We start from the raw sequence: 27114 nt of genomic DNA on the forward strand, positions 1-27114 counted from the left end.
AAACTGACAGGCTCTGAATTCCTAGAGAGGCTTCTAGAGGTCACTGAAGCCTGACCATGCCAGCAGATCCCCAGCTCTTGCATGAGAACAAAAGGAGGCAGGTTCCTACTAAGCCACTTGCTCCAAAGTCTGATGGCTTCCAAGTCCCTTTTATCAGACCAATGCTGATGGTGCCCCCTTTTTGTGCTACCACAAGCAGTTGTTTGGGTGGTATGGTTAGAGAACTAGTTCTCATAAGTGGATGCCATGATCAGATAAGATAATTATGTGTCTGTCCTCGTGCCTTTCCCTATTCATTTTAAAAGTTTTTCTTTCACTTGGTCCTTTTGCCATAAAAACACAAACCAGTCCCAGCAATTTGATTTAGTGTTTTGGGCACCGAAAATGTATTTTCCCCAATAGAAGAACAGGAGGAGGAAGAGGAGGAGGTGTAGGAGGAGGAGACGATTGGATTTATACCCCACCCTTCCCTACCAGAAGGAGTCTCAGAGCGGCTTACAATCTCCTTTCCCTTCCCCTCCCCACAACAGATACCTGTGAGGTAGGTGGGGCTCAGAGAGCTCTCTCAAAAACTGCTCATGAGAGAACATCTCTGAGAGAACTTGTGACTGACCCAAGGTCACACCAGCAGATGCATGTGGAGGAGTGGAGAATCAAACCTTGTTCTCCCAGTTTAAAGTCCACACACCTAACCATTACACCAAACTGGCTCTCTAAACAAACTCCCTCTTGCCCTTGGCAGTCCTTGGGAATCTGCAAAGTGTAATGGCATCTTGGGTGAGGATTGCTAGATTGAAGTCCAGTAGCACCGTAGAGACCAACAAGATTTTCAGGGTCAGGGACCGACCTACCTGAGGGACCGCCTTTCCCTGTATAGATCCCAGAGAGCACTACGGTCTGGGCCCAACACCGACTGATTATTCCGGGCTCCAAGGATGCAAGGCTCACCAGTACCAGGACCAGAGCTTTTTCTGTGGCGGCTCCTTACTGGTGGAACGAGCTCCCAGAGAAGATCAGGGCGCTGCGGGACCTTTTACAGTACCGCAGGGCCTGCAAGACGGAGCTCTTCCACCAGGCCTTCCAATAGGAGCCGCCACTACTGTTACCACCAATGATCCTAGTGAATGCTTGGATCCCAGGTCCAGCACAGACATATCGCCAGGACCAGCGGAGCGATGGATGATGATCAGAGATGGAGATCTGGAATGCACGCCATCTAATTCTATTACTGCATGCACTTTATTGTTAACTGCTAATTTATGTGTTGAATTGAGTATGTGATTTTATAGAGTTTTAAGATTTTTATGGTATACTAATTAGGTACATGGTACCGCTTTGTTAGCCGCCCTGAGCCTGTTCGCGGGATGGGCGGGGTATAAATATGATAAATAAATAAATAAATAAAATAAGGGTATGAGCTTTTGAGAGTCAAAGGTCTCTTTGTCAGATACCTTTGTCAGTGTGAGGATGGTTTGCCAAAGACAGTGAGAGTGCCTCCTCCCATTTCTTGGTCTTGCAAAATTGAAGGTGGACCTTCCCAGAAAGGCCCAGGCAAGTTCCCACTTTTGAGGTCTCTAGCCAGAATAAAAATAAAACAATAAAAATAAAATAAGGCACCAAGAAATAGATTGGGGCCATTTGAATATTTTGGTCTGAATACTTGTAAAAAGTCATGAAACTTCACAAATGCCAAAAGATTTAACACACATCTAAATCTAGGGTTTCCAGTCCCCATTTGGGGGCAGGGGATCCCCTGGTTTTGTGCTTCCTGCCGCCGCCGGTCAACTGGCTCATGGGAGGAAATCCTCCCAATAAACCTGGAAGTGATGTAGGCACGTTGGTGACATCAGTGCGGTGATGCTCTGGTTTTTGGGCAAAACTATGGTTTTAGGGCAATTTTACCATAGAGTTTTGCCCAAAAGCCAGAGTGTCACCCCTGACGTGCCTATGTCACTTCCAGGTGACATAGGCACAGTGTGTGCCGTCACTTTTGGTGATGTAGGCGCATCGAGGGCAACATTTCCGGCTCCTGGAGCAATTCTCCCCATCCCCCTGCCAGCACCTCAAAGGGACCTGGCAACCCTATCTAAATCTGTGGCCCACTTTTAGCTTGAGGCCCAAGCCAAATAACCCTCTGCACACACACCCCATGGCCCTGATCTAAGGCACTGCTTTCAGTGTCATCATGTTATAATGTGACTAGTGGGCAGCACTGTTCCCTCTAAGCTGAGTTAGTGTGAGCTAGCTCGCAGGTTTTTAGCCTCTGGCTCACATGTTTTTGTCTTAGCTTAGGAAAGATGACTCAAGAGCAAACTAATTCATGCAGTAACCAAATAGCTCACTCACAACTTTAATGCCAGTAGCTCACAAAGTAGAATTTTTGCTCACAAGACTCCACAGCTTAGGGGGAGCATTGCTAGGCAGGAGGACCGGGCCCTTGCCACTGTGACCATTTTAGAGTTATTTTATTTTTCACTTATTGAATAGTGGTTTGAATGGCATCTGGAAAAGGCAGGAAATAAATAAAACCGTGTTAAATAAGGAAACGTTTCCCATTCTGGGCCTTGAAGGAATCTAAGTGTTTATATATTGCACAACAATGAGCTTGGCACATCTCAAAGGAATATGCAGTGCAGAGATAACAATAATCCTTTTCTCTCATGAAGAACTGACTGTGTAAGGTATCACATGGAGCTTAAAAGCTGTGGTGCAAGATCAAAAGTGGAGTTGAATCCTCTGGGGACTGCATTTGTATTGAACACCTGCTGCTCAGAAATGAAAACCTGTTTCCGCTTAAGAATTTATGTAGCATTCATCAAGATGATATCTCCCGTGGTGCAAATAACTTCTGTAAATACAACTTTGATTTTCTTTTCTTTGAGATGTATTTGCTATCTCTTGTCTCTCCCGTCCCCTTGCTCTTTAAGGCATCTGATGACTTATCAGAAACTGACATAAGCAGTGAAGACCAACACCATCAACCCAAGGCAGAGTCTATGGAAGAAAAGCTCAAATCAAGATTATTTGAACTAGTTGCTAAAATGAGTGACAATAAGGAATCTTCTTCAGAGGAGCAAGGGCTGGAGCCAAGAACAGAGTCTGAGACCCAGAAATCATGCTTGTCTTCAGAAGAGAGTGGCAGATCCATTCAAGAGGAGCTAAAGAAGGTGGGTCGTGCCTGCTAGCGGAATGGTTGGCACGTAAAACATTTGAGCCATTTTCCAAATTATTATTCCTAACATGAAAATGCACCTGCTGGTCACTCCCCTGTCTGAATATATAATGCAAGGCAGATGTTGACACCCATTTTGAGGAAAACGATTACGCATCATGAGCCTCTTGGAATGGCTTAGCTAACTCACAACGGGTTAGAAGCAATCAGCAACTCCCACAGGAATGCTTTCATTCATTGAATGACTTGGGGAAAAATACTGGCGTGGTTGGAAAGTGTAATGTTAAAGGAGCCATAAAGCAAGTCCATAACTGAAGCTTAAGTCAACATAGGCTGCGGTCACACACGCTAAATAATCTACTTTCAATCCATTTTCAATACACTTTCCAACTGGATTTTTACTGTGTGAACTGGCAAAATCCAGTTGTAAACTGGACTGAAAATGGATTGAAAGTGGTTTATTTAGTGTGTGTGATAGCAGCCTTAGGCTGCTGCCATACACGCTAAGTAATCCACTTTCAATCCACTTTCAGTGCACTTTCAAAGTGGAGTTTTACTGTGTGAACTGGCAAAATCCACTTTGAAAGTGCACTGAAAGTGGATTGAAAGTGGATTACTTAGCGTGTGTGGCAGCAGCCTTAGAAACATGTTATTGGAGCAAGAAAGAGGGTGTGTTATTTGGTGCTAGAGCACATGTAGAATCACCACAATATGCTGCCAATCTCTCCATGATATTTCTTCCCCGTCCTGGCAATCTACATGTAGTCTCCATTTGGACTGCTTGTATCACACTTTAAGTCTACATGCACACTACTTAGCTGCAGGAAACATGGAATAGCAGCATTCCATCTTAGAGTATAATGGTGCTAGCCCATAGTATTTGCACAGTGTTATGGCTGATAAAGGAATGCTAACTATAGGCAGTCTGTGTTTGGTGACAGCCCACACTGATGGTAAGCTCAAAGAGGAGAGTTACAAATAATTGTATTTGGTTAATTTTCCTAATTAAAAGCCTTTCTTAAAGTTTTCTTTTAATTTAAAAAAGCACCATTCTTAGTTCAGTTCAACCGTGTGCATACTCCATAGATTAATATTTACAACTGTTTTGGAAGCTTCAAAAATTAAAAAAAACCCTAAGGAAGCAGACAAGCTAGTGTTTGAATTTCTCTTATGCAAGTTTTTATAAGCCTGGACCAGGCCAGGACTGTTGCTGGCTATTAATTGTCTCCCATCTGATGGCAAAGCATGGCGAAAATCAGGTATTAACTCGGTGTGGAGGAAGTCCCTTCTTGGGATTAGATCAATAACATTTTGACGAAGTTTTCTTCAGTTTGTAGTGCATTTATAAGTATGCATGTTACTACAGCAAATTGCATGAAAATATATTTGCTTAAATCAGGGCACAAGCCAAGATAACTGCTAGTTCCGGCTGAAATCCTCTGTGGAGATTTTTCCAAGAACACAATTTATTTTGTATGAGTAGTCTTTCTCTTGCTTGATGCAAATGGTTAATAATTAGTGCATTATTTTTCATATATTTAAAATATGGCCAGACAACAATGAGAGAAGATTCAATACACTTTATATATCAACTGAATGTCCATTACAAACTGAGACAAATGGGAAACAATTGTGAAGATCCAGGCTTTGTTCATAATGCAAAATTTGCCTTCTCTCAGTCATTTCCATTTCTCTGGAATGCATGCAATTGCTTCCTTTTCAAAATCTGAGAGTTTATTGTTAGAAACTCCCACTAGATAATGTGTGCATTCATACACAGCAGAGTATTCTCAAAGCCTTCTGTTACAAAATATTCTGAGTCATTAGATGGACAGATTTTAGAAGTGTCTGCCTCATATATTTGCAAGTTATACTGATGTGAATAGTGACTATGTGTTACCTATAGGACTACAAGCTTTGATGGATTAATTGATGTGATTGAAATTTAGCTGCTTATTTAGCACTAGGGCTGATAGTAACCAATGTGCGCTCTTTCTCTCTCTCTGTACCTCCTCCTCCTTGGATTAGACATTTTAATGTGGAGTTGTTTTGCACGCAAAGGGTGGAATTACTTTCTTTAATGACAGTAACAACTACAGGCAACTGCAGTACATAATTTTGAAACCAATGTTTGGATCATCTGTAATACTGATTAGAGTTTAACCTGTAGTTTGGAAACCATTTTGATGTGATATTATAGTAGAGAAAAAATTCATTTCCCATTATTGAAGAAAGGTAGTTTTTCTGACAATGAATGGTGGCTTTTCTTTATTGAATTATAAGAGAAGTGGTCCCTGAATCCTTAAAAATGTACCTTCTGTGAGATTAAATGTATGAATTGCTTGGTTGATGAATTGACAATAACAGTTTTGTTGAGAGTTCTGTTTATTCACATTTGTTATATTAAGGAAATAAAAAGTATTCCTTCCTACAGTCAGTGAACCTTTTATATATCCTTTCAGTTAAATTCTCTAAATCTCAGAAAGGCAATGGGAGGGAGGCCAATGATGAGGTAGGAAAGACCTAATTAGTTAGCCCCACTCACGTGGTTATGATAGTCACATATGCTCCCTTGGCAGATTGCACCATGAGAAAGCAGCTCTGGTGCTGGTCTCTGTATATAAATTAATGCAAAGGTGGCCTTAAATTACATGACATCGAGTGCCTGATGTCTTCACTGTAACATTTATGTGTGCTTTCTCTTTCTATTTCATTCCATAGTTGTTTCTGAGTGACTTGTCTCCATCATCTAACCACTATCTCTCTTCTCTACCTTTTCACCTAACTGCTGTCCAACTTTCTAGGAAAAACAAAAGGCTTTTGATCTCCATCTTAAACTTCAGTTTTTAACCTCAGCACTGCAGCAGGTGAGACTGGTCCATTTTAATCTGCATTTCTGTCATCTCTTCTTACACTACTGAGCTTTGTTCCATTTACACTAGCTCACTGTCTTATGCTCTACGGTGCTTTGCTATGATTTTCAAAATCATATAACTTTTTAACAAAGTAACAGCTAAATTCTACTGTTTGCTCCTGATTTAACTAGAACCTCCCAGAATTAAAAGTTTTAAAAGCCCGTTGGTTACCTTTGCATTATATGAGTTGGAACCCACCAATCAAATGTGCAAAGGGGGGCCCTGACCTGGATAGCCCAGGCAAACCCGATCTCATCAGATCTCGGAAGTAAGCAGGGTCAACTCCAGCAAGTGCTTGGAGGGGAGACTTCCTTGAAATACCAGAGGCAGGTGATAGGGGCAGGCTTTATTCAGGCACCTCTCTGAATCTCCTCCAGGCCCCAAGTTAGGGGTCAGTCACCAGAGGTCGCCAAGACTTCCAGGTGCACACACACTAACACACACATTAAAAAATATCCAAAAATGTGCAAAGGGTGGGGTGACTGTTGCTGATTCTCCCCTCTGTGGCAATCCCCCCCCCATTGCCTCTACCCATGCTATTACTGGAGGTCCCCTGTCCCTCAGGAGCATCACTTCAGGGGCCATTTTGCACTGTAAGAGGGCACGAGTAGAGATTTTTGGTGGGATCGAAACCTACATCTATATAGTCTCTCTAGACACTTCTTAGACCCTTACTCCAAGGAGCATAGTTTGTTCTCCCCTCCATTTTATCCTCACAAGAACCCTGTAGGTAGTTTAGGCTGAAAGTTAGTGACCCAAAGTCACCCAGTTGACTTTCCTAGCTGAGTTGACATTTGAAATCTGATCTCTGAATCCCACTGAATCCCACTGTGGCATGCTAAGCATACTTGTTCTCACACTGGTAAAGTATTGATGGTCAAACCTTTCTCTCTTCCTGATGATAAAATGGGAGCCAGACTTATGCTTCTCCCCTCCTTTCTTTTCTACTATGATGGCATTAGTCAGAATCAGAATGATCTTTCACTGTTATTTATTTATTTTATTGGGTTTATATCCTGCCCAATCCCAAAGGAAGTTAGACTTAATGTGGTGATACAGAACAAGATTTTAGAGCCAACGTTCAGTATGGTTACACTGAAATATGATAGATGCACTCGATTTCCAAGTTAGCACCACAGGGAGGTCTGCTGCCTGTCATCTGTTTTTGACATTTTGACTGCAATTGCAGACTCTACCCCCAATCTGTGCTTGTTTTTTGGAATACCTTACAGGGCCTAGGCACATACCCCATGCAATCAAGAACCCTGGATTCTAGACAGGCATTCCAATGAATGCATGTAGTTAAGGGGCAGACCTTGCTGACAAAATCCTGCTCCCTCTTCCATGCACATTATTTGATTCCTCCCAGAGTTTCATTTCTCTGGTATTGCACCCTTCCAGCCAACCTGTGTTGCAAGTTGGTGTTTATGTGGTATAGCTGCATAGGATGTGATTAGATAATTCAGTCCCTCCTGATGCAGGGATTCAGTAAGCTTTCCCATCCTCTGAGAGGCCATGCTTTGTATTTCTGTATGATTCACCGTGCTGGACTGGGGGCAGGAAATTCTTACTGATAACAGAAGTAAATATTTGTGATAGGAATAGTGAAGTGTACATCCAGTTAGCCAGTTTGGTGTAGTAGTTAAGAGCATGGGCTTGAATCTGGGAGAGCTAGGTTTGATTCCCCACTCCTCCACATGCAACTGCTGGTGTGACCTTGGGTTGGTCATAAGTTCTTTCAGAGCTGTTCTCTCAAGGGCAATTCTCGAGAGAACTCTCTAAGCCCCACCTACCTCACATGGTGATTGTTGTGGGGAGGGGAAGGGAAAGGGATTGTAAACTGCCCTGAGACTCCTTCAGGTATAAATCCAATCTCCTCCTCTCCTCAGTTTTGCAGAAAAGTATGCTAACTATCACAAATTTAGAAATATATGGACATAAACTTCCTGGGTACAACATAGTAAAAGTGAGTTGCAGTCAAATCCCTTAAATGTCAGTGGGACTCAAATTCAGTTGTAATTCAGTTGTAATTAAATTCAGTTGTAATTAACATGTGCAGAATTGTGTCCATTACATTTAATTGTGCAGTTTTCTGGGAGTTAAATATGGTCATCTTCATCAGAGTAAATGTCAGAAACTAGATGGTACAACTAATAATGTTAAGATTAGAGTGATGTTTTCATAAAGTCTGAAGTGAATTGTGTAGCTTCAAGACTGATGAATCAATGCATAACCTGTAGCTAACCCTTAGATAAAGACCACAGCTAATGATTGAAGAGTAGCCATGTGTCTGGGAGCGTGATGAAGCGCCTTAAGAATGGTGCTTGTAATGTTTGTATGGTGATTAAGGAAATGGTCAATACTGCTAGGAACCATTAGAGAGAGGAAAGACTTTTATATACTCATTTTGTGTGCCTAATGTTGATTTGATGTTTCCACCGAGATAGCATGAATCACTGTTTAACTCAGAGTCCAGGGATGTTACTATCACTAAACCATGACCAAAACGTCAAAACTAAGGGTGTGGCCCAAAGTTCAGCACCTCTAAGTCTCATTGATTTAACAGGAAAAAAAGAAGCTCTGCTGCTGAATCTATGAGACATACAAGTTCCTAACACTTTTACCTGGTTCACATTCTATAAACCAGGCATTTCAAAAGCCAGACAAAATTGGTGAGCAAAGGTGTCACTATGTACTGCTTTTTGTTAGAAAGCTGACTGCAAAGCCTACATGCTTTCAGCCCAGATTTATACCTACAGTTAAATGCCTGCTTTAATTTATTGATTTTTATTTAGAGAATCTGTACTGTGCCTCTACAGATTCTGCTCAGGGTCACCACTAACATAACAAAAATAAATAATGTGAGTTTTAAAATACGTAATATAAAAATGATCAAGTAAACCAATCTGTAAAGAGTAAAACCAACCCATCTATGTGTTAAAGCAGCAGTCAATGAAACAGGCATTCCACAATGAAACTAGAATTCCAGGACTGCTAAGAAGACATTTCCCTGGTCACCACCTTCCTCATTTCCCTGGGGGAGCTGATAGGACTTGTGATAAAGACCTTAACTAGTGTGATGGACAGAATGGCAGGTGGTGGTCCTTCAGCTGTCACCCAGTGATCATCAAGGCAGAGTGAGGATTTGAACATGCACCTACCAGATCCTAGTCTGACAGTCTGATCACTGCACCACACTGACTTTCATGGGGTGGCTGCCACTGAACAAGCAGCTGGGCCTCAACTAGTCATGTATGTGAGGTAGTATTGAATCATTCAGTGGTTTCTGCTGGGCCTGGCTCTGAGGAGTCCTTTCTCAAAAGCCAAAACAGTCCTGGAAATGGCCCTGCACCTCCCCCTGCTTTTTACTGACAGTAGAATCATTCAGTGGTTTCTGCTGGGCCTGGCTCTGAGGAGTCCTTTCTCAAAAGCCAAAACAGTCCTGGAAATGGCCCTGCACCTCCCCCTGCTTTTTACTGACAGTAGCCAAGGCTTTAAAGTAATACCATTGTGATTGACTAGCAATGGCCACTGAGGGCATTCATTTCTTAGAGTTACAGCGACTGCTTCCATTATTTTGGTGGTGTTTACACCCCCTTTTTATAAGATGTCAGATTTTTCTGCAAAACTGGGAGTCTTATCAGGTTTGTAGAAAGATTTCTCTTTTCTGGTCATGGCCCCAGCCTCTGGATTTAAGTATCCATATAAGGGCCCATGTTGAAAATTAGATGTATTGATTAAGGAGAGAGCCGTTGGGGAAAGGATCTGCTTTCCTACATTGAATCTGAAGTGAAGGAACAGAAAATGAGTTTGACGGAGGTTGCTTCCACATGGAGATCTTTGCAGACTTGGTGTGTACTCATTTACTGCAGCCAAGCATCACCAACATAGAACCCACTGATTGATTAAGGGGAGAGCCGTTGGGGAAAGATCTGCTTTCCTACATTGAATCTGAAGTGAAGGAACAGAAAACGAGTTTGACTGAGGTTGCTTCCACATGGACTGAGGGCATTCATTTCTTAGAGTTACAGTGACTGCTTCCATTATTTTGGTGGTGTATTTCTGCAAAACTGGGAGTCTTATCATGTTTGTAGAAAGATTTCTCTTTTCTGGTCATGGCCCCAGCCTCTGGATTTAAGTATCCATATAAGGGCCCATGTTGAAAATTAGATGTATTGATTAAGGAGAGAGCCGTTGGGGAAAGGATCTGCTTTCCTACATTGAATCTGAAGTGAAGGAACAGAAAATGAGTTTGACGGAGGTTGCTTCCACATGGAGATCTTTGCAGACTTGGTGTGTACTCATTTACTGCAGCCAAGCATCACCAACATAGAACCCACTGATTGATTAAGGGGAGAGCCGTTGGGGAAAGATCTGCTTTCCTACATTGAATCTGAAGTGAAGGAACAGAAAACGAGTTTGACTGAGGTTGCTTTCACATGGAGATCTTTGCAGACTTGGTGTGTACTCATTTACTGCAGCCAAGCATCACCAACATAGAACCCACTGATTGATTAAGGGGAGAGCCGTTGGGACATCTAGGTGAGTTAACAGTGAGCCTTCCGTCAGCAAAAGAAAAGGGTTAGCAAATGCCAGCGGAAGTGTTTTTTTATCAGCATCGGTCACCTACTAACCTGACCTGTCTCTATTTGTACTGATATTAGGGTATGTGTATTGCACATGTATATTTCAGTTGTAGCTGGTCCTACAGTATTTATGAACAGGAAAACTCAGCTATCCTCTGATTCAGAATTCTCACCTCTTTACTTCAAACAAACTAGAGTAATTTGTCAGCTGCAGACCAGAGAGAAGCGGAGTTTTAAAACAAGTAATCCAGAAATATTGCAGTCCAGAGGGAAGATATTAAAGGTGCACAAATTGTAGTTCTTGGTTTTTGTTCTCTTTTTTTCTTTTCCCCATTCTTTCTCATACATTCTGTATCCATACGTCTGAGCTCGACTGGCATTGCTGCTGAAGCAGAATTATAAGGTTGCTCCCATATGGAGATTTTCCCCTGTGTGTAGTGCACAAAGAGCTGGAATTTAATGGGAGTTCCTACATGATATTGCTCATCGTGAGCATGACCTGTGGGCCTCCTGGGGACCATAAATATTTCTACCATTTGGAGGGCTCTCCCCTTTGAGATAAAGGAAAGCCACTGTTGGTTCACCTCAAAAGAGGAACTGCGGGCAAAGTGTCCATTTGCACACTCTGTCTGCAGCCAGTACAGGGATGGGGCATAACTAATCTCTGACTCCCAAATGGCTCTGTATCCTGCCCTTGAACAGGGGTATCTAGGCCATGAAGGTCCTGGCATAATCTGGATAAACCCTGATGTGTAGAGTACCCCTAAATTGCTTTGCTTAAGGGAAAACAATGCACTTTTTTTGCACAAGTATATTTTTTTGCAGTCATTCTAAAACTTGCGGTATTTAATCAGTGATGTAAATCCTTAGGAAGATTTGCATAACACTCTTGGTAGATGAATGGTACCATCCTCCCATCCAGTTACTCTCACAACCACTTATGCTTACCTGCAGCACACCAGTGGTCGTAATCTTTTACCTGTGACAGAGAGAGAGTTACAACCTTGGTGGCTTGCCTTTACACAGACAATAAAGTACAACTGTTACTGTTTCTTTGTAACTGGTGATATTTGGTTGTGCATATGAGCTCTAAATGTTTCACATCAAATTGTCAACTCTTTTCATAAAGGAGTGTAAAGGTAAAGTAAAGGTAAAGGTTCCCTTGCTCGAAAGCCAGTCGAATCCGACTCTAGGGTTGCGATGCTCATCTCCGTTTCCAAGCCGAAGAGCCAGCGCTGTCCAAAGACATTTTCGTGGTCATGTGGCCGGCATGACTAAACACCAAGGCGCACGAAACGCTGTTACCTTCCCACCAAAGTGGTACCTATTTATCTACTTGCAATTTCTTGCTTTCGAACTGCTAGGTTGGCAGGAGCTGGAACTAGAGAAGGCAGCTCACTCCATCATGCGGCACCCGGGTCTCGAACTGCTGAACTACTGACCTCCCACAGCCTGCAGTTCAGCGTCTTAACCACTTGAGCCACCGCAGCAAGCCATAAAGACCTAGAACTTAATAAATAGCTCCCAGGTGCTAGCTAGCTTATGGGGAGGGAGGAGAGAATATGGCAGAGTGTTCACTTCTTTGAAGCAGGAAACATAGTCAGTGTGGATATACTTTGATGTAATCTTGTATCATGCTCTCTCTTTTTTTGGCTTTTAATGAAGGCACTAAAATGGGCTTGTATGGAGGGGGTGTCTGGAATAACATTGATTTCCTCTCTTGCTATTGATCTTTTTTCAAAGTAATTAGCACTGGCAAAAGTATATGCAAAACATGGGAAATCGTGAGTGGTGCAGCAGACCTGTATGTTTAAAGTACTTTATGATTCAAGTACTCCTGGTCTATAAGGAGAAGAATCATCTCACTGGTTTAATCATCAATATACATCGCTTAGCTAATAGGATGATGCCCCCAACTTACTACTTCTGCTTTTGTTCTGCTTCTCTTTAATCCAAATGCATTTGCATTTTCTTCATAGTTCACTAGTATAACCCATGGGAAGATCAATGCGTGAAGGCACTTGAAGAACATTTATTTAGTAAATATCTCAAGCCTTTTAACTAGATGCCAGAGACTGAATCTTGTATTCAGAGCATGTGCTGTACCACTGAGCTGTGCCCACGCTTAAAATATTTACACATTCGTTAATTTAATTCATTTCTACCTTTTTTTTACTATTTTAGGCAGGTTGTCAATCTCATCAGATTTCAGAAGCTAAGCAGGGTCATCCCTGGTCAATATTTGGATGGGAGGGAGACAGCCAAGGAATACCAGTGTCAGGACACAGAGACAGGCAATGGCAAACCACCTTTGAACATCTCTTGCCTTGAAAACCCTACAAGATCACCATAAATCAGCTGCAACTAGACATCACCAAAAAGTAAAACCCAGATTGCAATCAGATTCAAAACAATAATAAAAATAACAACAAAACCCATGAAAACAAAAAAACAAGGTGATTGCAATCAGATTCAAAACAATAATAAAAATAGCAACAAAACCCATGAAAACAAAAAAGCAAGGTAACCTTAAATATTACAGGGAAAGAATGCAAAACTGCAGAGAGCTGTCAAAGGGATAAATACAAAGGTACTTAACCAGAAGGTCAAAAGAGTAGGCTAGGGCACCCGACATAAGTACATAGGGAGGACAGCCTGTACTCTGGGTACAGCAACCAAAAAGGCCCTATCACTAGTAGCCATCTTTTCTATAGGGGTACCTTCCTTACAAAATTTCCTTCTAAAGAAACATATACTTACCTTGGTTTTTATTTTCAGACACCTGGTCAAGGTCTTTTTGTTCCAGTAGGCCTGGCAGAGGGCTAAAGATTTGGGGCTAATGAGCTTGGGTTTTGGAATATGGGCTTTACAAATATATTTTACTTTAAAAATGGACAGAAAAGACATGAAATGTTCCAAATTATTATTACAAAGAAACCTATTAGCATAGAGGTAAAGCAGCTCATGATAAACATACAAAGCAAATAACTAACATGTCTGTAATTACCGTCTGTATACTCTGATATATACACTTGTAGCAACTACTTAATCAAATACCTTTTCCCAACTGTTGTGAGATTCAGTGTTTGTCATAAGCAACTATACAACCCTTGACTATGCTACTTAATATACATAAACCGCTGTCTATATTGTCTCAGTCTGTCTATATCATATGATAGCTGTGTAGAAATTAACTTGCTCAGTGGTAAAGCATCTGATTGGCATGCAGAAGGTTCCAAGTTGAATCCCCAGCATCTCCAGTTAAGGATCAGGTCATAGGTGTTGTGAAAGACCTCTGCCTAAGACTCCAAAGAGCCGTTGCCAGTTTGAGTTGATCATACTGACTTTGATGGGATGATGGGCTGATCCAATATAAGGCAGCTTCATGTGTTCAATAATATGCTGGAATATTGAGGTGATAGAATGGACTGCACCATATCAGACCAATGTGGGAGACAGCATTTTTTAAATTCTCCACTGCAGGAGCATGAAAAAGCATTCAAAAGGAGCCTGAGGTGGTAAGGTCCATTCTGTCACTTTTTTCCAGCTTCATTCTTCCACATGTGTATCCTCAGCTTAAAATATTAGGATATTCAACCAGGTCTTTGCTTAGGTAGGCAAAGTGCACTGGAGAGGGTGGCTGTGGGTTCCAGGTCATAAGGAGGCATTGGGAGGGTTGTGTATCTCGGTAAAGGAGTCACAAAGCGTCTGTATCTGCCTTCTAACACAAACCTGTTTACCCTTCAAAACAGAAATACTCTGCTGTGTCTCTCTGCAACATCTCTACAGAGGTCCTAAAAGTCATCAATGCAACGGAGGAGCTCATAGCAGAATCAACGGGGCCTTGCGATGTTCCAGCAGATGCTTGTGACAGAGGGAAAGGGGAATTTCCATTAGGTACAGATCCTGTCAGACTTGACGAGCAGCTCACAACACTGGAAGAAAATGTAAGAATGGCTGATAACTTGATGTGTGCATAACAGATGTACATGGGAAGGATTTGGGAGCCACTCTTAAGGGAGTGGGAAGCATTTGATTTTGAATGCCACATAACTGTCACCAAAAATAATCTCCGAAACACCTGAGTTTTTAAAGTTAACACACAACACTATAATTAGTTGTATGTGCTGTGGCATCAAAGATGGCCAAATTTTGTGCCTCAGTATGCTCAACAAAGAAGCAGATAGTTAAGCCTTTTTATTAATTATGTCTGAACTATTGAAATTAGCCTATTGCTCTGAAATTTTATTGTGTGTGGATGTGCTGATGACTCCCTCTGTGTATCAATCTTGGGTGATCTATATTCATAAGAAATAAAGATTGATTAATTGAGAATACTGGGAAAGAAACAAGGATAACATGTCTGTGCATTTTCATACATCTTCATTAATATTGCAAAACCCACCCAAGCATATCGGTTGTTGGTCCAGCCTTTATCCATCCTTTTAAGCCTTAAAGCTCTTCTAAGAGTGAAGAGGACCTAAAGAGCCTCTTGCTCAGGGTAAAAGAGGAGAGTGCAAATGTGGGCTTGAAGCTCAACATCAAAAAAAACTAAGATCATGGCATCCGGCCCCATCACTCCTTGGCAAATAGAAGGGGAAGTCGTGGAAGTAGTGACAGACTTCACGTTCCTGGGGCTCCCTATCACCGCAGACTGTGACAATGGTCAAAGCAATGGTATTCCCAGTAGTCATGTATGGCTGCAAGAGTTGGACTATAAGGAAGGCCGAGCACCGAAGAATAGATTCTTTTGAACTATGGTGCTGGAGAAGACTCTTGAGAGTCCCTTGGACTGCCAGAAGATCAAATCAGTCAATCCTAAAAGAAATCAACCCTGACTGTTCCCTGGAAGGCCAGATAATGAAACTGAAGCTCAAATACTATGGCCACCAAATGAGAAGGGAGCACCCACTGGACAAGACCCTGATGCTGGGAAAGATTGAAGGTCAAAGAAGATGGGGACGGCAAAGGATGAAAGAATGAGATGGTTAGACAGTGTCATAGATGCAACGAACATGAAATTGAGCAAACTTCAGAGGACGGCGGAAGACAGGAAGGCCTGGCGTGATCTGGTCCATGGGGTTGCGAAGAGTCGGACTCGACTGTGCGACTGAACAACAACAAGAAAAAAATACTATAAAATTACTTGTTGGAAGCCAAGAAATTTTCCTCTAAAACATTCTGAACTTTGAGCTAAAATTTGTCATTTTAAGGATAATTCATGTTTGCAGACACTAATTCATCAGAGTAGTTCCAAAGATGTATATATAGTTGGAATCATGGGCTTTGATCCAAAGATGCCACCGTGTGAGTGAAAAGGAAATCACTTGTACAGGTTGAGTTTGAAGACAGCTCCCAAAAAGGCATCCTGGAAAACACTCTGACCTAATGATTTCAGCTATCTTGAGGAGAGGACTATGGAGGGGAGGAACTGGCCTCTCACATACTTGCATAATCAGAAGTGGCTTCTAACTGAGTGTGACACTTTTCGATCCAAGCTTTGTATTCCAAACATTGGCATTCACATTGTAAACATGTGTGGCTACATATTTATCTGCATCTCTAACACATTTCTCACAGTGTCTAAATAAGGCATGCTTTTGGATGTTGTGTTGGTATGATATCACTCTTCCCCTTATTTAGTTCAACACAAAAACAAGCCCTTCCTCTTACATCTCTGTTCTGGATATGGAAATGGCAATGAGAGCTACCCAGGGAATAATCTCTAGGGATGGGCACAAACCGGCTGATGAACTAAAGTTCATCATGAATTTTGGGCGGTTCGTGGTTCCCAAAGCAAAGTTCACAAACTGAAGAACCACCATGAACTTTCATGAATTTTGATGCAGTTTGTGGTGATTCGTGAGGAGCAGAACGCAGGGGTTAGTCAACTGGGAGCCATTTAAACCAGTGCCTTCTGGTCCCCATGAAAAGCTGCAGGGAGCAGAAAGCAGATTTAAGTGGCTCAGATGATTGATTTAAATGGCGTAAAGCAGCGGGGAGCAGAAAACAGGGGTTTAAACTTTAAATGGTTCATGAACTGATATGAACCAGATTGGTTTGCAAACCAGCCTCCTAGTTCATATGGGTTCATGGTTCGGTTCATGTTTCAGCCAAGAACTGAACCCAAAAAATGTGATTCGTGCCCATCCGTAATAATCTCCATGCTGAAGCAGTTAAATAAAGTTAAATGAAGTTTATGCCTGTTCTTATGACACACATTAACTGACTCTCAAAAGAGATACCCAGATCTCTTTTGTCTGACAACTGCTTCTGCTGAATGATTCCTTGGAAATCAAGTTTGCTACCATGTTCAGCTTTCAGTTATGAAAACCCTATACATTATTAGCATGGTAAAATTTCTGGAAGCCCATCTCTTTGCTCTGGCTTTTTCAGATGGATCCTACCTTTCCATTTCTGGGTTATAGTCTTTCAATACAGAACTTAGTTTATATGTTAATAATGAATAATAATTAAAAAAAACAAATGTGTGTTTCAATGAGAACTTGTGATCATAACACCACAGATGATAACTACCCTAACTGGATACAATAAACAGCTCAGTGATAGCCCTGACATCTCCAATTAAATCATGTCAGGTAACAAGTGTTGGAAAAAGTATTTCCTGGAAAGGAAGGCAATCTACCGTGTTTCCCCGAAAATAAGACACTGTCTTATATTTATTTTTTCTCAAGAAGACACACTAGGGCTTATACCACAAATGCATAGAAATCCTGCTAGGGCTTATTTTTGGGGTAGGTCTTATTTTCGGGAAAACAGGGTAGTTTGAGATTATTCCAGTGGAAAGGAATGTAGTGTGAAGACCAGGATTAATATTATATTGTTTTACTTGAAAAGTACATGCTTTGTATGCAAAAGATATAAGTTTCAATATCTGCATTTTCAGCTAAAATTGTTGCAGGTAGTAGGTGCTGGGAGAGTCAGTTCTCTGCCAGGGAACCTGGACAGCTACTGCCAGTCAGAGCAGACAGTACTGGACTACATGGACTGGCAGTCTGACTCAGTTTGAAGCAGCTTCGTGTGTTTATTATAGCTTCAGGTGTGTTTATAGGTGTACCTGACAGCTGGAGGTGTGTATGGACTGGAGAGTCAGCTAAATGAGCTGGAGGATGCAGCACGCAGAATTAATAGTGTTACCGCAGAATCTGAGCTGGCTGATCTGGAGGACCAAGTGGCAACAGCAGCAGCACAAGTTCATCAATCAGAGCTTCAGGTGAGATGAAACACCTGCTTTGCTACCGTGTAAGGACAATATGACATTCCTGCCTTTTGCTTGAACCCTATGATCTGCCTTAATGGTTCACCTTATGAACATATCAGAAATACATAATTTGTAAAAAGCACAAGAAGCACAGGTATGTTTGGATCTGAGTGTAATTATTTTAAAAAGTTTGGAAACCTACAACATTATAATAATTTACACAATATTACATGCATAAATAAATCTAATAAATACATAAATAAATGTATTTATTTACTTGATTTATACTCCACCTTTCTCCCCAATGGGGACTCAAAGCGGCTTACATAGTTCCATTCTCCTCCATTTCCTCCCCTCTCCCCCTCTCCTCACAACAACCCTGTGAGGTAGGGTAGGCTGAGTGTCTGTGACTTGCCCAAGGTCACCCAGCATCCTTCTATGGCAGAGCATTAAAAAGATCCCATATGATGTTGTACAGACATTAATTACATAGATATTTTTTTCTTTCATTTACCATCTATTAAAAGTTTTTTCGATATAATGCATGGCGATTTTTTTACACATTTTTGATCAATAAAGGTGTGGATTTGGTCACAGATAAGCAGATCAGTTGAGTGTAACTTCCCAAATGGTCTCTGCAATATGAATGTATGATTTCAGATTTCAGATATTGAGAGCAGAATTTCAGCACTAACAGTTGCAGGCCTGAATGTGGCTCCGTGTGTTCATCTGTTGAGAAAACGTGACCAAAAGCAGACAAACCAGGTGAGAAAAGGCAACATGCAGCTATCCCAGTCTCCTAAGGAAGCCCCGTATCCATGTGGAAGCAGCCTTCCATGCGGACACCTAGTACTGCACAGCCAAATGAAGCTGCACTTGCGCTTGCAAGGAGGGGATGACAACACAGATGCACTGTACTGGGAGGAATCGAGCCACACAGGTTCCTCAGCTCTTGGCACGGCATAGGCTGGGGACAGTGGGTGCAGCTGGCAGCCCAACTGCTGTCAGTACCTTCCCCAACCTGCGTGTTGGGCTGACTGAGAGCAGAGGCCTAGTATGAGGGCCGGAAGTGGTGGCAACTGCTACTCCTAGCCATCTCCCTCCCGGGTCACAGGTTAAGCTTGACCAGTTGCATGCAATTAGAATTGGACTGAACCAAGTATTAGTATGAATCGTGTGTTAATATATACTAATAGATTATGGGATTTCTGCTTCAACAGATGCACACGATAGACACGTCCAGACAGCAGAGACGAAAGCTTCCTGCGCCACCCGTGAAAGGTGATTAAAAACAATAGAAAATGCAATATGTTCATTTTTATACTGTTGATATCATGCTTGAGTGATATGATGGTAAAAACAGGAGTATTTTGAATGAATAGAACCCAGTAGAAGCCATTTTTACTGTAAAAAATATGTCACTGATCATTCTGAAAGAGGAAAAGAAGTCAAAGGGATTTTTTCTGGGTTTTTCTCAATATTCACCATTTCCTATATCTGAACCGCAATTATTTAAAAGAAACTTAGAAGACTTTTTATTTCCAGTTCCTTCAAACTAACTGAAATGGTGATATATTAACTTGTGGGAGAGGGGAATCTATTTAAACTGCCACCTCCTTCCGTCTATAGAAGTCCTCCATTGGGTCCAAACCGTAGCTAAACAGCTCCCTTCCCTTGGCACATGAGCCAGAAATCTGGCCCTGTAGGGTTTTCAAGACAAAAAAACATCCAGAGATGGTTTGCCATTGCCTGCCTCTATGTAGGGATCCTGATATTGCTTGGTGGTCTCCCATTTAAACACTAACCAGGGCTAAACCTGCTTATCTTCTGAGATCTGATGAAATGGTGCCATTCAGGTCATAAGAAATCTTGTTTAAAATTGTCCCCCCCCCCTTCTCTGCCAAAGTTTACTGTTGAAGAGAAAAGATTATACAGATACATAATTTTCTCCTAGGTTTGATTTCAAAAACAGTGTGTCCTCATGCCAAAAGCGAGGTGATGCAGAGTCCCTTCCGAGGCTGTCGAGAGGATTCCCCCAGCCATTTTAAAAGCTACATATTTTGTTTCTACCATCATTCTCTTCGATTCAAGCTGATGAAGACCACTGCTTAATCTTTTTCAGGTGAAAACATTGATGCCTCTCCAGTTACTCCTGACAGAACATGTAACAAGAATTTCATGCTTCAAGGATCTCTGACACAAAGAACTAAAGAGAGAAAAAGCACTGCCAAGGATTTGATGGTAAGCCCTGACCAGGGGGGTATGATTCCATATCTCAAGAGGAAAGTTTATAGAGTAGTCTGGTAAAATAAGGAAGGCGCAAGTCAGGCAAAACAAGTACAAATTAGAAGTTTCATTTTTTTTAAAAAAAAGTTGATGTGCTCTCTCTCCCCCCAAAAGTCCTGCTCCAGAAATATTAACATTTCAGATTCCTTGATATAAATGTTGAATTCCAAAAATGCAGATGTCTGTAAAATGTGATGAATCTAGAAGTAAGTTTCAGAGTTTAATTGTGTGAATGTCACAGTTCAAAGCAGCTACAAAACCTGCATTACTTATTTACCAGATATCTAGGAAGGTGGGGGGTTTATTTATTTATTTATTTATCAGATTTATACCCCGCCCTCCCCACAAAGCAGGCTCAGATTCAGAATCTGATTTTCCAGGGTTTTTTTTAATATTAGAAGCCCCCACTGAGTTTGGAAATTTTTCCAGATGATTTCTTTTCACCCCTGGGAAGGGGGGGTTCTAAATAGTGAAGATATCTTATAGGTACATAGTAATGCATTTAACAACAGATTATCTTGTTCATAAGATTAGTAGTCTCTAGAAAATGACACAACCTTTTTATTATTTCCATTTTTAATTCATTATTTCTTCAATTCTTTTCTATTTTAGGAACCATCTATAGGGTCTGCTGTAATGTACTAAAATCACAAAGTTCTACTGCCAATAACACACTGCCTAAGGCTGCACACTACAGTGCCTTTATATAACAGCCATTGTATACATCCAATAAAAATGGACCCTCAAGAACCCACAATGCCTCAGTAATAGGGCTGTGTTTGGATACCTCACTGAGAAAGCTGTTCAAGTCTTCAGCATTGTGGTCTTCTGTTGGAAACTCTGCCTTAAAGTTCTCATGAGACTCCACGAAGGACATTGAGTTTCAAGGCTCCATATTTTAAGATGCACTTTTCCCCAACATTGTCCAATTGTATTGAAATATCTTGTCGTTAAAATATATTAGGGCTGATCCTAACGACCACCTGCAGAAGTGCAGAATTTTGCTGCATTCACTTCCTCCACAGCAGCCATTTCTGACCTCCAAAAAGTAGACTTCCATGATGATGACACCAATCTCGATTGGAGGAATTGAAGTGAGAATGGGGGGGAAAACTACACTCTGTCAGCTTCCCCTTCCCCACTGCATCCTCCGCCCCCAACTTGCAGAACTGTTAATCCATATGGGTCCAACCGCAGAAACCTATATTCCGGTGGTCAGAAAGAACTGCAGGACCAGAGAGGAGTGCAACAAAGATCTGTATTTCTTCTGTTGGTGGTAGTTGGGATCCGTCCCAGATTTTTTTATGTTCTGAATTCATTCGTTAACTGTCAATCAGTATGTTGAAGGTCAAGGAAGAACGCAAATCCTCCAGTTTTGTGATCCATGTTTACAGATAACTTACTGTTCATACAGCCACAGTAATATATGCCTCGGTGAACAATTTTAAGTATTCCGGGAGTTGCAATTAATCCTGAAGAAAACTGTGGGAAGCAGTGAGAAGGGAGGAGAATACTTAAATGGCTGTAGCCTGGTTAGATAAACAGTTTCCTTCTTCAGTTTTCATTTACATTCCATTCTGGCATACTCAGATATATGATCTTTGGACAGTCATATGATACCTTGCTAAGGGGGGATATTTTAGCTGGTTAAATAGACATTCAGCTGGAGCAATATGAAACCTTTTGCATTCCCAGGAAATAGCAACTCTTCTTAAAGACCCAGAAGTATTCCTTATTTAAATCACTCATAACCTTTCATAACTGAAACTGGCCTGGGACTCCACAATTCAGAAGCTCAAAATTACATACACTTGAATCCCACTAAAAATGACTGCCAACTGAAGGTTTTCCATCAGCGGAAGATAGTTTTCTCACCTTCCTCTTCCTGCTGCAGCCCAAAATGCTGTACCTAGAAGACAGAAGACCTCCAGGAACAACATGAAGGGGGAATCAGATGCCTGAAGATGGAGGGGGGAATTTGCAAAAATCAACCCCTTTCTGTGGAAATGTTAGGTGGGAGACATCCCATGAGGGGTTTTTTAAATCTCTGAATGCAACCCCTTAACTCTAACTTAACCAATGCTTAAGTTATGATGGTGGGCTGATAATAACATAGAGATAACCCTGTTGTTTTACATGAATGGTGCTTCAGAAATGCGTATCTGTAGTCTTACCGTCTTTGTTTTTTTAACTAGAAGAGTAATGTTTATTTCTCTGCTCCCAGCAGAATGCGTGGAACGAAATTGCAGGCTCTTACTCCTATCCAGATGATTCTGATTTTCAAAAATCCACTGTTCAGTTTCATTGCTTTCAGTCCCTGCAGTCTGGGCCAGGAGTCCCAAGCATGACACCAGTAGGTGCCACGGCACCCACCCCTTTCTGGCACCCGTCAGGTGTTTTTTGAAGTGTGCAGGGCCTGGTAGGGTTTTTATCTAGCAGGGCTTCTGATTGGCCATTGGAGGTCTGATTGGCTTTGCAGATTTTAAAAAATGTTGCTTTGTCAGCTGCTGCCACCAAGGATGTTCATTTTAAAAGCCATCCTGGTAATGCAGCTTCTGTGTGAAATATTAAAGAATTACTATTAGTTATGCATAACTACACTCCTTTTGTGGTTGGCACCACCTCCTGTGGCACCCCTTTTTTGGTTGTACCCACCACCCTGTGTTGGTATTCCAAAGATATCCGCAGGCTTGAAAAGGTTGGGGACCACTGGTCTCGGGCTACTGAGGCCCTTCAGTATGTTTTGGTCACCATCTTGTCCATATAGCTAGGAAGAGCCAGCACTAACTCAAGATCCCTTGTAGCTTATCTGAATGCATGAACTTAAATGTAGGCTGATCACATAGGAATTAATCTCATTGCAACAAACTTTATAATAGTCAGGGCATAGTTCTTATATAACTATAAGAGGAAAATGAACTGCAAGGAAATTTAAATTTAATTTCAATTCAGTTAAGGAATGACCCCCCCCCTCTTGAATTAGTATACTTTGAAGCCTACTTTGTATGAAACTATTAAATGGAAGTGGAGTGAAATATTCACGGAGCAAACTCTAAGCAGAGTGATACCCTTCTATGCCCGTTGTTTTCAGTATACTTGGAAGGTTGTAACTGCTTCGGATTCCTCTGTCAAATGGTAAATTGTGCTGCGGTCAAGATGATACCCTTGGGCTGTCTCTAATTCTTATATATCTAGCACCTCCAGGTTCCATGCTGTCACAGTAGAAGTCCCACTTCACCCTACAAGCATGCATTTAAAGGCTAGAAGAGCTCTCACACCTTCTCCACTCTTTAATGGTAAGATTGAAAGGATAAGTTAAAGAAAGTTAGTGATTTTGACTATGTACCTGCAGTGTTAGTTTCTTTCATTTCTGTTGGGTTTGTGTATTTCTCATATCTACATTTCCCATGGACGTTTCTTTCTTTTTTTTAACCTGCAACCAAAATGATGTCTTCACAAGCACGCATGAAATTCTCATAGTCTCTTATTGAGCTTGACTAGAATTTTGCCTGCAATGTAAAAAAAATTCACCATCCTTGTGAAAGCTTCTTAACAAAAGTAGGGAGTCTAATACAGCTGTAATTACTCAGTTTCCATTCCCATGTCTCTTTTTGTACTTGTCCAAGATAATATTCCCAGATTCTTGTTCCTGCAGGTTTGCGTGTTAATGAAATGTCAATAATGATGGCTGGTCTACATATTTGTCCAATGATACTATTAGCTAATCCTGTGTATGTAATATTGAATCAAGACATGACTAATTTTAATAGATAACTCTTTGGCTTTTGTTACGTTGGTGTGATATAAAACAAAACTGAGTTTGGAATAGAATGTTTTCCATAAGAGGCATGAAAAGCAACTACAGTTGTGTTGAAATGTTAAACTATTCAGTCTTCTTTGACTAAAATGTGTACTGTGTAGGCATTGCAAAAAAAATCCCCTCCTGCTATAAAGCATTTCAATTTTTACAAAGATTTACTTGTGCCAAATGTGCAAAGATTTAATTTACTGTTTTGAAGAAAACCATACAAATGTATATGTTATAGCACACAAAAGAATTATTTTGTCATCAAGTGATTTCAATCCTTAGTGTTAATATTTATATTTAGAGTTAATTTTTTTATAAATGAGAAATATTTTAATGGTTAAAACAAATGAAGACAATATAACAAATCTGTCTGATTTGGTTTGAGTGGAACTTAACGCTTGCCTTGTTGTTGTGATCTGCATTCTTGCCAGGAATTATTGTCAAGAGAAATGATATAAAACAAATGATTTATGGAAACCAGTTGGCTTTTGGGGATCCTAATTCATATAGAAAACATGCGACGAGAACTTGGAATGTTCGTATTTATGGTACTTCTGCCGAAGGGAGAGATGGGATTTGTGTACAGCCGGCACAATGTCGTGTGCCTTCTAGTAGTAGAGGAACTCACACACATATCCCCACCAGATCGTGGAGGGTTAGTTTAATTGGAGAGTGCTTCCAGATGTAACTGAAGCGGCAGGTGTCCAACAGAACTGGGCTGCAGCCCCACAAGGTTAACTGGAAGCCCCTTTTTTGAATGTACTGCACAAGCATATTGCCATGTTTATTCCACAGGCCCACTACTGACCTGACATGTGACCGTGCCCCCATGACATTTTGATGCCCGGGATAGAAAGTCAAAGCAGCTGCCCCCCACACACAGACACACACAAAAGTACATTTGGCACAATCCATCGGGAAGGTTTCCTGTGCAAGTCGCATTGAAAAAGAATGGGGGTGGTGCTCTTGCACAGTTCCCCTTTCATTCAGAGATGCTCTCATAGGAAAATGTCTGGTGAATTTTGCTTAATCTTCTACTCTGCTGTCTTTCACTCATGCTCCCCTAGCTGAGGGTTCACATAACTTTTTTCCATGTGTTATTTATAACAGGCCTAAAAACAGTCAGGTGTTAACATTTCACTCCATTTAATACTGGTGATCATAATATTTAAATCAATGTTATTTTCATCCATAATGACACATAAATAATGCAGCTATTTATAAATGTAGCCAGTCAAAAGTTGCCCCAAAGTTATCACTCTGCCCTGCGCATACCCAAATGTAGTAGTACCTGACAACATTTTCGTCATGGCGTATGCTTTCCTGGATCTTCCTGCACATCCCTTAATAACTGACTAGTGTGGCTATTTGTGTTACCACCAGGGACAATGGAGGATCGATAGTACTTAATACAGCCCCCCCCCCCACCCTTCCCTCAAACATTAATGGGTGTAACTATACTGGCTGCCACCGTGAGATGAATACCAACAATTACTAGCATTTTATTATGATTTTATAATTGTTTTAACCTCATCTTGTTTTTAATGTAATTACTTGTCTTGATGTAAGCCGCCCTGAGCCGGCCAGGAGGGCGGGATAAAAATCTGAACAATAAATAAATAAATAAATTTGTTTGACATACAAAGAAGTGTATAGAAGCCATAAGAACTTGCTGGATCAGACCAGTAGTCCATCTAGCCCAGCCTTCCCATGTTGCTGCCTCACAGCACTGGTCTTCAGAGGTTTGCCACCTCCGTATATGGAAGTTCCCTTTAGTCACTGACTAGTAGCCACTGATGGATCTTTCCTCCATGAATCTTTAAGAAGTCTATGTCTAAAAGCAAAAACACCTCACCCTCCCAAAAAGGTAGTGACATACAATTGAGAATCAGCATAACTTTTTAGGTAGGACATTCAGTTTTTGAACTATGCACGTCATTCTCACATTAAACAAATGATCAGAAGACACAGCAGAGGAGAAATAGGCAAAAGCAGAAGCATGGTGTTGTGTACAAATAAGACGGTGTTCAAATGGAGGAAAAAATGTTTGTTTCTAATAAATACAGCAGGCAGGAGCGGAATCACCAGACATCGCCATCTTCTTCCAGAGCTTCTTCCAATGCTTCTTGCTCCCGTAAAGCATTCAGTATCAGATCCAGGCTACTTCCAGACCTCAGGCTGTTCCGTCCGAACTTCAGCTGCCTTTTTCCAAATCGGCCAATAGGTCGTACTCCCCGTCCCACGTACCAAAAAGGATCAATCTCAGGACCTGGAATTCAGAGCCATCGGTGAAGAGGCGTATCTTAACCCTTTTCTCACTCAGCATCATCTCACTCTGAATACAGTCTCCTGATCTACAGTAAGTCATTCAAAAGTATTTTTGGTTTTTATTTCTTTTAAATTTATATATGCATACTGTATATAAATAAACCCAAGAAAGGTACATGCCTTCTGTCTTCTTGTCAATACTGCACATCACAAAAGAAACAGAGTTAACAGAAGTGCCTGAAAGCAAAGAACAGATGAAAAGATTCTCCATACACCTTCTCATGGAAGTTCTGTTTTATTTATTTATTTTTGTTTCATTTATACTCCGTGTCTCTCACCTAGTGGGGACCAAGAGCATTCTTCTCCTCTCCTCCGCCATTGTGCCCTCACACACTGTTGTCAGGTGGATTAGGCTGAGAGTGTGACTGGCCCAAGGTCACCCAGTGAGCTTTCATGGCAGAGTGTGGATTCAAACCTAGGCCTCCCAGATCCTAGTCTGATGCTCTTACCACACTGACTCACAGGTTTGTGACTGAGGCTAAACACCCTCATTAAGGGGCAGAGTCACCACTGTTCCCACTGAACCACTGTTAATCTGGATTCCTTACTAGCTTGGAGTGCCCGCTTGTACATCTTTTGTTGTAAAGATGACTCATTATTGCCCTATTGGGGTTGGCTACAATTTATTTATTTTTTGAGGTGGGAAGGAGTTTTCCATACTGCACTATATCAGGCAGGTTGGTTTAATTAAATCCTTGCAATAATTCTACAATTTGGGGTGGGGGTGGGGGTAAAAACTGTCCAGATTGGCTTTGTTCTTATGTTGATAGTCTCCTTAGTACAATACTGAAAGTTTC

At 41.3% G+C, this 27114-nt stretch overlaps 1 protein-coding gene across 2 annotated transcripts in view; it reads left to right on the top strand.

The window, feature by feature from the left end:
- MYRIP (myosin VIIA and Rab interacting protein) overlaps positions 1 to 20955 on the top strand; it is a 210250-nt gene extending 189295 nt beyond the window's left edge. The window contains exons 10-16 of one of the 2 annotated variants that reach the window (XM_015418139.1): positions 2928 to 3167; positions 14426 to 14620; positions 17746 to 17907; positions 18556 to 18660; positions 19116 to 19176; positions 20018 to 20136; positions 20794 to 20955. In XM_015418139.1, coding sequence (XP_015273625.1) covers positions 2928 to 3167; positions 14426 to 14620; positions 17746 to 17907; positions 18556 to 18660; positions 19116 to 19176; positions 20018 to 20136; positions 20794 to 20826 — 915 coding nt within the window. In that variant the 3' untranslated portion in view covers positions 20827 to 20955. The remainder of the gene's footprint in view (positions 1 to 2927; positions 3168 to 14425; positions 14621 to 17745; positions 17908 to 18555; positions 18661 to 19115; positions 19177 to 20017; positions 20137 to 20793) is intronic. The other variant, XM_015418140.1, reaches the window with a different exon arrangement.
- Positions 20956 to 27114: the final 6159 nt, after the last annotated feature.

Source organism: Gekko japonicus, unplaced genomic scaffold (genome assembly GCF_001447785.1).
Source record: "Gekko japonicus isolate JY-2015 unplaced genomic scaffold, Gekko_japonicus_V1.1 scaffold1724, whole genome shotgun sequence".
NCBI classification, from domain to species: Eukaryota; Metazoa; Chordata; class Lepidosauria; order Squamata; family Gekkonidae; genus Gekko; species Gekko japonicus.